The sequence below is a fragment of the Channa argus genome, chromosome 17, assembly GCF_033026475.1.
Source record: "Channa argus isolate prfri chromosome 17, Channa argus male v1.0, whole genome shotgun sequence".
Taxonomy (NCBI): Eukaryota; Metazoa; Chordata; class Actinopteri; order Anabantiformes; family Channidae; genus Channa; species Channa argus.
In genome coordinates, this window is record NC_090213.1 from 20470902 (window position 1) to 20482706 (window position 11805).

The 11805-nt window shown below is 42.6% G+C and overlaps 1 protein-coding gene across 2 annotated transcripts in view; it reads right to left on the reverse strand.

Moving 5' to 3' along the window:
* mdn1 (midasin AAA ATPase 1) overlaps nt 1-11762 on the reverse strand; it is an 83693-nt gene extending 71931 nt beyond the window's left edge. Inside the window, exons 1-10 of one of the 2 annotated variants that reach the window (XM_067481569.1) lie at nt 11468-11760; nt 10975-11201; nt 10404-10628; nt 9011-9118; nt 8605-8797; nt 8321-8530; nt 7215-7346; nt 6595-6698; nt 5985-6099; nt 5235-5407 (exon numbers count right to left, since the gene is read on the reverse strand). In XM_067481569.1, coding sequence (XP_067337670.1) covers nt 5235-5407; nt 5985-6099; nt 6595-6698; nt 7215-7346; nt 8321-8530; nt 8605-8797; nt 9011-9118; nt 10404-10628; nt 10975-11201; nt 11468-11560 — 1580 coding nt within the window. In that variant the 5' untranslated portion in view covers nt 11561-11760. Of the gene's footprint in view, nt 1-5234; nt 5408-5984; nt 6100-6594; nt 6699-7214; nt 7347-8320; nt 8531-8604; nt 8798-9010; nt 9119-10403; nt 10629-10974; nt 11202-11467 lie in introns of both variants that reach the window. The other variant, XM_067481570.1, reaches the window with a different exon arrangement.
* Nucleotides 11763-11805: the final 43 nt, after the last annotated feature.

Here is an 11805-nt window from a genome sequence, read left to right on the forward strand (position 1 = left end):
AGAGACATCAATTACAATTGTCTTCGTAAATAGGTGAATGAGAAGCAAAAAGAGTACATTGCTCTGGGTACTGATAAGGTAGACAAGCGCTGTATAAGTGCAGAGCATTTACCATTTAGAAGATGTAGAAGAGTTGAGTTACCATTACCAGAAACAACAAAACAAAAGTTTTTCACAAATGCAGTAATACCCTCTGTACGTATAACACCAGCTGCAAAGTTTGTTCAAAACAAAACAAGCAAGGATGATACAAATAGCTGGTCACTGTAGACTTGCAAGGCCCAACTGGACAAAACATATGTAACGGCTGATGCTCCTCCAAGGAAGATGGCAGAGGACAGAAGGATGCAAGGTCAATTGGAGAACATAAGCCCACAGCCTTAGGCATAAAGGCCGGGACAGGTTGTAACGTTACTATAGCATTCCCAGAAGAGAACCTTGTGCATGCTGGATGTACTGAAAGGGCATGAATCTCACCCACTCGTTTTGCGGAAGTGAGAGCCAGCACTAAATCTGTCTTTAGAAGCACCATTTTGAAATCCACCTGTTCTAATGGTTCAAAAGAAACCAGGAAGGTCCCATGAGGGGGTCGGCTGTCTGGAAACAAGGAGCCTACACTGTACGCCCCTCATGAAATAGCCAACCAGGGGGTGCTGTCCGACAGTCTTTCCCTCCAGACCAACATGGCAGGCAAAAATAGCTTAACACCTAATGGTGGAAAAAGCCTTCCCTTTATCTATGTCCTGTAGGAAAGTCAAAATCACTGCCATGGAACAATAGAACGGAATCTTCTTCCAATCTGTATACCACTTCACAAAAGTCAGCCATTTCCTACCATAGAGAAAATGTTGAGGAAGCTCTAGCATTCTACATGGTCTCAATGACATTCTGAGGGAGATCCACAATATTCAAATTGAACCGCTCATGGGATAATGCAGCCACAAGGGGGCACCAGCCAGTGTCTTCTTGTGTCTGGATATATGCAGAGGGTTGGGTCAGGAAGGGCATCCGATGTAAAACACATGCCAAATTACACATGCGAATCGTGACAATGACTTCCATACCGGATCGGTCGGGGCCCAGGTTAACAACGACCGCCACCGGTGCTGTTGACCTACAGGGTACCGGTTGAAATTGGACTACTGTTGGTCGAAGAAGAAGAAGGAGAGGAGGAAGGTGTGTTCGTAGGCAGAGAGAGAAGAGGAAAGCTAAGAATGTAGGAATGACAGTATAGACTTTGACCTTTGTTGGGACTATGACAGGGAAAGCTAGAGAGTTGATTGACATGATGCAGAGAAGGAAGTTGGACATACTGTGTGTCCAGTAGACCAGGTGGAAAGGTAGCAAGGCTAGAAGCTTAGGAGCAGGGTTCAAGTTGTTTTACCATGGGTCAGATAGGAAGAGAAATGGAGTAGGAGTTATACTGAAAGACGGGTTTGTGAGGAATGATCTAGAGGTGAATAGAGTATCACACAGGTTGATAAGTCTGAAGCTGGAAATTGAAGGGTGATGTTCAATGTTGTGAGTGGTTATGCCCCACAGGTAGGATGTGAGTTAGAAGAGAGGGAGACATTCTGAGTTAGATAAAGTGATGCAGAGCATCCCCAGAGGTGAGAGAGTGGTGATTGGGGCAGATTTCAATGGACATGTAGGTGAAGGGAACAGAGGTGATGAGAATGTGATGGGCAGGTTTGGTCTTCAGGACAGGAACACAGAAGGACAGATGGTGGTAGACTTTGCAAAGAAGATGGAAATGGCTGTAGTGAACACTTTCTTCCAGAAGAGGCAGGAACATAGGGTAAGAGCGGAGGTAGAAGCACTCAGGTGGACGACATCTTGTGTAGACATTGTAATCTGAAAGGTGGTGTGTAAAATGATGCTGGTGGTGAGGAAGATGAAGAGGACAAAGGCAGAGCAAAGGACGAAGTGGTGAAGGTTGAAAAAGGAAGAATGTCGTGTAGTTTTCAGAGAGGAGCTGAGCCAGACTCTGGGTGGTTTAGAGGTGCTTCCAGATGACTGGACCACTACAGCTAATTTGATCAGGGAGACAGGTAGGAAGGTACTCTATGCATCATCTGGAAACAGGAAAGTGGACAAGGAGACTTGGTGGTGGAACGAGGAAGTTCAGGAGTGTATACAGGGAAAGAGATTATCTAAGAAGAAGTGGGACCATGAGAGGACTGAAGAGAGTAGACAGGAGTACAGGGAGATACAGCGTAAAGTGAAGATAGAGGTGGCAAAGGCCAAACAAAGAGCATAGGAGGACTTGTATGTTAGGTTGGACACTAAAGAGGGAGAGGTGGATTTGTACAGGTTGGCCAGACAAAGAGATAGAGATGGGAAGGATGTGCAGCAGGTTAGTGTGATTAAAGATAAGGATGGCAACGTATTGACAGGTGCCAGGAGTGTGATGGGAAGATGGAAGGAGAACTTTGAAGAGTTGATGAATGAGGAAAATGAAAGGGAACGAAGAGTAGAAGAGGTGACTGGTGTGGAGCAGGAAGTAGCAAAGATTAGTAAGAGTGAAGTGAGGAGGGCGTTGAAGAGGATGAAGAGTGGAAAGGCAGTTGGTCCTGATGACATACCTGTGGAGGTATGGAAGTGTCTAGGAGAGGTGGCAGTAGAGTTTCTGACTAGTTTGTTTAACAAGATCTTGGAGAGTGAGAGGATGCTGAGGACTGGAGGAGAAGTGTACTGGTACCAATTTTTAAGAACAAGGGAGATGTGCAGAGCTGTGGCAACTACAGAGGAATAAAGTTGATGAGCCAAACAATGAAGTTGTGGGAAAGAGTAGTGGAAGCTCGGCTAAGGACAGAGCTGAGCATTTGTGAGCAGCAAAATGGTTTCATGCCTAGAAAGAGTACAACAGATGCAGTATTTGCTTTGAGGATGCTGATGGAGAAGTAGAGAGAAGGTCAGAGGGAGTTGCATTGTGTCTTTGTAGATTTAGAAAAAGCGTATGACAGGGTGCCGAGAGAGGAGCTGTGGTATTGTATGAGGACGTCTGGAGTGGCAGAGAAGTATGTTAGAGTGGTGCAGGACATGTATGAAAGCTGTAAGACGGTGGTGAGGTGCTGTAGGTGTGACAGAGGAGTTCAAGGTGGAGGTGGGTTTGTATCAAGGATCAGCTCTGAGCCCCTTCTTTTTGCTCTGGTGATGGACAGGATGACATATGAGGTTAGACAGGAATCTCCATGAACTATGATGTTTGCAGATGACATTGGGATTTGTAGTGAGAGCAGGGAGCAGGTGGAGGAAAATCTAGAGAGGTGGAGGTCTGCTCTGGAAAACAGAGGAATGAAGCTTAGCCGCAGCAAGACAGAATACATGTGTGTGAATGAGAGGGACCCAGGTGGAACAGTGAGGTTACAGGGAGCAGAGGTGAAGAAGGTGCAGAACTGTAAGTACTTAGGGTCAACGGTTCAGAGCAACAGAGAGTGTGGTAAAGAGGTGAAGAGGCCGGTGCAGGCAGGTTGGAACGGGTGGAGAAAAGTGTCAGGTGTGTTGTGTGACAAAAGAGTATCAGCGAAAATGAAAGGAAAGGTGTTCAAGACGGTGGTGAGACCAGAGATGTTATTCGTCTTAGAGACAAAACACATGAGGCAGAGTTGGAGGTAGCAGAGCTTAAGATGTTGAGGTTCTCTTTGGGAGTGACGAGGATGGACAGGATCAGGAATGAGGACATCAGAGGGACAGCTCATGTTAGATGTTTTGGAGATAAAGTCAGAGAGGACAGATTGAGGTGGTTTGGACATGTTCAGAGGAGAAACTGTGAATATATCGGTAGAAGGATGCTGAGGTTGGAGCTGCCAGGCAGGAGGTCTAGAGGAAGACCAAAGAGGAGATTTATGGATGTAGTGAGAGAGGACATGAAGTTAGTTGGTGTTAGAGAAGAGGATGCAGAGGACAGAGCTAGATGGAGGCACATGATTCGATGTGGCGACCCCTGAATGGGAACAGCCGAAAGGAAAAGAAGAAGAAGAACCACTCATGGGACAGGCCCGGAGAGCGAGCCTCTGGGGGAGCTATGAGAATCACAGACAGGCCTTCCACCTGTAGCCTGGCCAGGGTCGGTGAAATCAGAGCCACTGGGGGGAAAAGCCAGTGCAGCCACTGAGAGGCGTGTCCTGGTCATGAAGGGAGAAAAACCAGAGGACACTGAACAATCACCTTTGTGGCCAAAAGGTCTACAGACAGTTGTCCATAGCGCTCTCTCACCAATCTCACCACATCCGGTTGCAGCCTCCATTCTGCTTAAAAGGGGTTTCCCCAGGATAGAAGATCTGCTCCACAGTTCATCGATCATGGTACATGGATGGCTTGAGAAAACGTTTCCTGCTCCAGGCAATTAGTCTGTGTGCCAGTGGGTGCAACCGAAAGGACATGATGAATAGAAGTAATTTAATAAGAAAGTCTTGTTGGAGAGAGATCTTGTGTCGAGCAGTGCAAGGTGTATAGTATCCCTATTTCATGTGGAGATCACACAGAGATTAGGATAATCGCATCCCTGCTGAACGGTCTTCAACTGCAAGTGGGCAGGAGAAGAGAGACTGGAGTCTGGAATAAGGCTATTTGTAAGGCCCCGATAGAGAAGCCACAACTGTCTTGCAATAAGGCAGTCCCCCCCTACCACACACACACTTAAAGCATACTGAAAATACAAAAACCACAAGGACTACTGAGGAGCGTATTAGTAAGCTGTTACATAATGAGGATGTCCTGCTGTAACCTGGAGAACCTCCGATTGGAATCGGAGTGACAATCACTATTCGATGCAACAAAGCACCAGCTACTGGAAAGCTAATTAAAGCCAGTCAGTCTGCCACTGCTGACTGGCTGGTAGTTTTGACTGGGAGGAATCTGACAGATGTTGATGTGGCCCTCTTGAATGTTGACTGTCAAAATGAGATGCTCCTGTCAGGCATTGATGGCAAAGAGAGCCCAGACACAAAGTTGTAAATTAAAATATTTTAAATGACATATGGTCCTGTATGTCAAATAGTACATCTCAACTTCTGCTACACTAATTTCAACTCTCCCTTTATTTATTCATTTTTCATAACTCCAGCAGTGTGGCTGTAGCTGCCTGTCTCTCAGACATGTTTTAATAATTAAAATAAATATCATCAAAATTTTTAACTTTTACAATATTTCAATCTAAAATCAAGATAAGAAGTCACTTGAAAGTGTAATATTGCACACAAAGGAAGATAAGTCAGAATGCTGGCCCTGACCTTTGTGACAGGAGTCGTCCTTCCAAAGGTGCAGCTCTGTTCTGCTGACTTTCATCTGTGGTTTGGAGACTGCTGCTGTCAGGGTCAGAGTGCATCTCTCCAGTCAGCTGGCAGTAGATATCCATGAGACGGTCTGCCACCACCATTAGCCTAGGATATTTGCTGATGAGTACCTACACGAAGAGATACAGGGTCAATCAAGGGCTTGAACATGCTTGCCATGGATGACCATATCAATGTGTTCATACTCTCGAGACCCACTGTCTTTCCTCTCAAATGTCTCTCAAAATTCTACTGTGTTTTTTTTTTTTTGGTGTTTAAAAACACCTTGATTTTCTTGTTGTGTGTGTGCGCACTTGTGTGTTCCGACCTAGTGAGCCAATCATGAACAAGGAAGCACTTCCTAGGGCAATAAGGGCTACGACTGCATAATTATAGTATCTCTACCCTAATGATGACTGAGGGAAACTCAGTAGCAATTGTATCCCTGGCTGTGGATGAACTGTGTCACTCCTCATCTGTAAAACGTTTTCCCCTTAACTTTCCGCAATCATGTAGCTGGGCTCTTGATGTATCTCAAGTGCACAGTGGACGGTACTCAGCAGCATACCTGGCTTTCCCCTGACAATAAATGGGGAGCTGCTGGTGGACCAGACTTTTGTAGCTATATGTGTGAATGCAGGTTATTTGTAACCTGTTGTTATTTGTATAAAAATCTAATTTAAACCAAAGTGACCAGAAAGCACTCACCTTCTTCAGCTCTTCTCGTGTCATGTTACCCATTTGCAGCTTGGTCCAGTACTTGTCCAGCATCACTGCATGAGAGTTCTGTGGCTTGTGCCAGCTACCACCACTGAAGTACAATCTGCAATAGACAAGCACGGCGTACTATTATTTTAAAACTTTTGTGACTGAACATGATTGACACCTTGTTAACCATTTCATGCAGTGATTAACAAGGTGTTGCTTTTCCCTGAAGCTTGGCTTCTACAGTCATCACACACACACACACACACACACACACACACACACACACACACACACACACACACACACACACACACACACACACAAAAAAAAAAGGTTTTAGGAACTAGGAGGATCAGCAAAGGAGAAATGCTGAGCAATAGCATGCATTTGTACTGTGGAATGGTAATTTACAAATGTCAATGGTTACAACAATGTTGCTTAATAAAACTTGCACCCATCATATTCAGAGTAGAGACGTTCAGAGCATAAGTTAGAAAGTACAGAGTGCTAGAAACCTGTGAAATGAGAAAGACACAAAAGGTGTATATATATTATAGACTATTTAATTCATATCTTGATATTGCTTGAGTGTGAGTAATGAAGCTGTTACCTTCTTGTTGCAAAGAACTGAAATCCAGGAACAACATCGATGCAATCGTCCCGTCCTGGAATCATCAGCTTTTTATTCTCCATCAGAGGCAACAGCACAGAGATCTAAACAAGAACATTTGCATCCACTTGGGTATTGTAGCAATTATATACAATATCAAGAAACTAACAGAACAGTTTTTTTTAGATAGGTTTTTCTTAGACGTCCTCTTTTAACACAGTTTGTCCTGACTCGTTCACACTGCAGACTTTAAGATGTCAAAGTTGTAAACACACACCCACATTTATCAGGGTCATTTATGTCATTTGTGTGTCAGACTCACCCTGCACCCATATATCACATTAGAAACAATGCTTTGATGCAAATGTAAACTAGCTTTCTGATAATATTGGTTACTGTATCTTTCAAAAGGACATCAGCTCAGTGGGTTTATAGTGACCAACACCAAAAGCTTAACTCAACAGTACACTGCAGTTTATTGCTTATAGCTTTGAAGCTATTTATAATTATAACATAATAATAATAATAATAATAATATTATTATCATCATCATCAACTACAAAATTCGTTGTTGATGAAATGTATATGGTCAAGAGAGTTCCCAACGAGTTTTAACCTACCACATCCAAGGGTGCATGGTCAATGTCTTCTAAGAGGATCCACCGGCCCTCAGACACAGCTTTTGTCAGCGTCCCTGGTTGCCACACAAATTTCCCTGGAATATCAGTACAACGGTACATACCCAGCAGGATCTGTGAACAAACATAACAGACTGTCATCTAAGCTGTGTTAACACTTGAGTGATTTACTTCCATAAAAAGGTCTGGGACTTGACCAAAAGTGAAGACATCCCAAACTGGTATCCTTCAGTCAAGCTCAAAAATACTAAATCCCACTTTTGCCTTAATGGAACTTCCCAGCAACTTTAATTCCACTATAACCAACTCCTAATGTTTATTGTGCTTAGCAAAGCATGCTGCCATCACAGCATGTAGACAATGATTTCTGTAATCAGTAATCTTACCATGTTGCTTGTCTTTAGATGTAAAAAAAAAAATTAATACATTTATTAAATTAAATTAAAACATGTTTGTGGCAATATTTAGCTACATCTGGAGATCATCTGGAGACTGGAGGTTTGACTACAACAGATTTCATGAAAACGTGGCGATAGAGCAACATCTAGCTGGAGTCTCACCCCCTAGTAAAGTGCTAAAAATCATTGCTGTGTGCAGATGGAGTTGTAGCCACACTATCTGCCGAGCAAATTGCTGCTTCTAAGGCCAAGATTGCTAAGGCTCAATGGGTAGAACATTATGCTGGGGTGCAGAAGTCTGAAAGATCAAATCCCAACACACGCACCAGGTCTATCCTTGAGCAACAAACTCAGTGCTAGCATCCCAGGCACCATCTGTGGCTGCCCCCCAGGAGGACGAGATAAATGCCACTCGACCTGGTACAGTAGGTTGCCAGGTTTGCCTGCATTACCCTATTAATCACCCAATCATCTCAAAAATAAAACTTTAGAATGTCTAAAAAATGCTAACAAACAATAGTTTAAATAGTTTGGTCCGATCGAGTCATCAGTCTCTAATTTCTAAGTCCAAAATGCCAAGTCAAACATCTCTGCTTTGTACATGTTGTACTTGTAGTTTTACAGTTCCTAATGTCAATTCTATGTTGCACTGTGGTGCACACGGAACATATGTCTTTGATGATCTCTTACCTTGCTGTCAGTTTGATCACCAAGTTGGACCTTGAGGATCTCTGTTGCGTTTGAATGTCCTGTGACAGCAGCCATAAACTCCACCAAAGCTGTTTTACCACATCCAATAGGACCTTCAAGAAGCACAGGTTTCTGGGAAGCTACAGCCATTGCCAGTCTTCTCAGATTACTACATGTTGAGTTCACCAGCACCAAATCCTTTTGGTTCATCTGTGAACAAAGTGAGTAAGGATTTTATTAAGGATTTTTTAAAAAATGATTCTTTTATGTAACAGGGTATATACCTGTTCAGTTGGTTTAGGAACTATCCTGGGCAGTACAACACCACAGACTGCCACAACATTCTGGGATAGGTCCCCTGACACCACCTGGCCCCTGGTGAACTTATTAATTTGCTCCTGGCGCCACATCACTGTGCCCTGGTTGGCTAACACCAGTGCCTTTTCTACCTCCAGCTGCTGAGCTTCTTCTAAATCTCTGAAAAAGAATTTTAGCATGAAATAATTCTTAGAAATCATATCTGTAACATAGTTGTTTTAGTTTACAATCTCAATGTAGTCAATCTTACATATTTGATATAACAAAATATAGTGTGCGGTGTCATGTTTCAGCAGTAGTATACAAACTACATCGTTTTCCTAAAGTCCGTTCCTAAATACGATAAAGAAAATCTAACATAAAAGTACATACTTAATTTTCATGTGCAGGATTTCATCACTTGTCAGAACCTTTCTCAGAAAGATCATTTTCTGGTTATCCGTCATGTGAGAGACCAGTGCTAAGCAATGGGCTGTGTACCTGTGTAGACACATGGGAAAATACATTTATTTTGTTGGTCAAAAACTGACATGCTAATCGAAGCTATTGCAAAATTACTTACGAGTATTAACATTGCTATAACAGCTAAATTTAAACATGGATATGGAAGAAAAAGTGGAAACAGGAAGTCTTCAGTAGAAAGTGCAAAAAATATAGTCAGAAGTGGAAACATCAATACTAGTGTACTATTCACTGCTAATTCAAGGAGCCAGAAAATGAGTAAAAGATTTAAAAGTCTGAAACATACAGTGGTGCTTGAAAGTTTGTTTTCTCCGTTTCTGATTTAAAACATGATTAGATTTTCAAATGAATTATGTTTAAGTCACATTTATCTATCCATCATGCCTGTAACTTTAGAATATAGTATAGTATAGAAAGTGCAAAAAGCGAAGGGGTCTGAATACTTTCTAAAGCCACTGTATGCAATAAATGAAACCAAACAGAAAGAGACGTGTAAAGCATATGTGAGAAACACTGAAGTTAATTTTTGACCATGGAAATAAAGTTGCATATGGAAAGCAATTTAAAAAAGGACCCCTCAAAAGTTGAATGCACCAGACAGGGGCGACTGTGGCACAAGACACTGAACCCCAACTTAGTTGCTCCGGGTGAGCGTTGGCCAGCTGCATAGCAGCTCCCCCATCGGTGTATGAGTGTGCATGTGATTGTGAGTGTGAATGGGTGAATAAGAAGCAGTGTAAAGCGCTTTGAGTGCCAGTAGGTAGAAAAGCGCTATACGAGTGCAGACCATTTACCATTTACCAGACTGAGGAGGTTAAGCCCATGTGATTCGTTTCTGACTACTGGTTGAAGAGACACTGCGCTGTGATGCACAGCAATCAGGACACTGTTTTATTGTGTTGTTCAGACTAGATCCTTCAGCTTATTCAGTTACAAATAAAATAGTATTTTGCATCCTGGTGATTCTGCTGAATTTGATATAATGAAGTATTTTTTTTAATATCTGGTAAGAAAACATGTGAGCTCCTAATGAGCAGCAGTCTGTAATGTACTTCTTTCCTCTTAAAGTTCCTCCTAAAGTTCCTCTTTGCTTAGAATAACACTGACTTCTGGTCACAATTCTACATAGTCTAACCCTACATTGCAGGAAAATGTCATCAATGCAAGACAAGGTGGTTGTTTTAGAGCAAATCAGACCACACAACTCCACTGCCACTTCGATGGCCCAGAAACCTTGTGATCCGACTGATTAAACCGCATTTTAAAACAAGTCTTAGGAAGGTGAAGAAAAGCAGGTACTTACCATCGAACCACGATGTCACTGGTAAGCAGCTGGGATACACAGGGACTCCAGTCCCACAACATTCGAAACTTAGCACAATCACTCTGTAGAAAATGTAGGGTGGCACCCATGAGGTCACGCAGCTTCATCCTCCTGGGGCCATACTTGACAGCTGACGATTCTTCATTTGTAAAAAAGAGCCTCTGAAATACTGGGGGAGCACTGTTGAAGTACTTTGCAGCGAACCTTACAAAAAGAAGAACAAAATAGGTTTAGGTGGATTCAGGTGGTTTCTCCATTTTTTTGGACTTAAACTCTACAAGGAATAAAACGATAGAACATGTAATTTTCTTTTTGTACTAGTACTGCACAAACAATTGCCCTCTGGAAATAAATAGTCATCATGATCTGGACTAAAAAAAAATCTTTATACTGAGCTGAAAAAGATCATATTGATAGAAAATTATTTTATTTACTTGGAGACAAAGCAAGCTCACACACAAGGGAGAGAGTGGTTGTAGGCAGTGTGAAAAGGGATTTTCCCAAAGGACATCAGACATGCACAATGTAATGACAAATAACTCTTAATTACCCTAGTGCATCAGGGCTGATGCTCAGGAGTTTGCTGAGGGCCACACACAGGCGCTCATGCAAGTCATGGTTGATCTTCCCACCAGCTTTGACCCTCTCTGAATTCCGCTCCAAAAGGTCGAGAATTAACGGTCGCAGGTGTCGTGCAATCAGTAAAGTATAATCCTTCTCCAGCAGCAGCTGAGCCAAACAATCCAAGATACACTGTCTGTCCTGTTGGTTCCATACCTGAGGAGAGACCCCAAAGCAAAGATGCACCCAAAAACTGTTTATATTGTTTGTGGATTGAGTGTTACATATAAAAGTCAAACATAAATATTCATTTGAGAATATTTAACGACACGACATACGCTAAAACTGTGATTTGTAGAATCACTACTGACATGTGAAGGAACTGTTACTGCACACTCGACAGGTTTGAAGTCACACTGTGTAAACAATCAACTGTTTATACACTATATGATTCTTTACAAGCCATGGATAAGAAAACGTACCTGTTTGGATAGATGCTGGCTCAGTTGGTTGTGACTTTTATCAACGTGTCTGGATATGATGCCCAGCGACAAGTTAAATTCAAAATTTTCCATCTTATCAATGGTGGCCCGCGGAAAACAATCTACAGCAAAAACGACCTCGATCGGTGTCAGAACAGGTTCCCTGATTTCTTTAAATTGCTAAAGCAAAGTGGAATTCATTGCGCGCTTATCTGTCTGAGGTTGTATCATCACACATGCACATGCCCGTTACAGGCGTTAAAATCCTGTCCACATGTGAGTAAGACGAAACTCTTCCGGGTCGGGTCTGCTCCCCTCCTGCAGCTGACGCGTTGTAA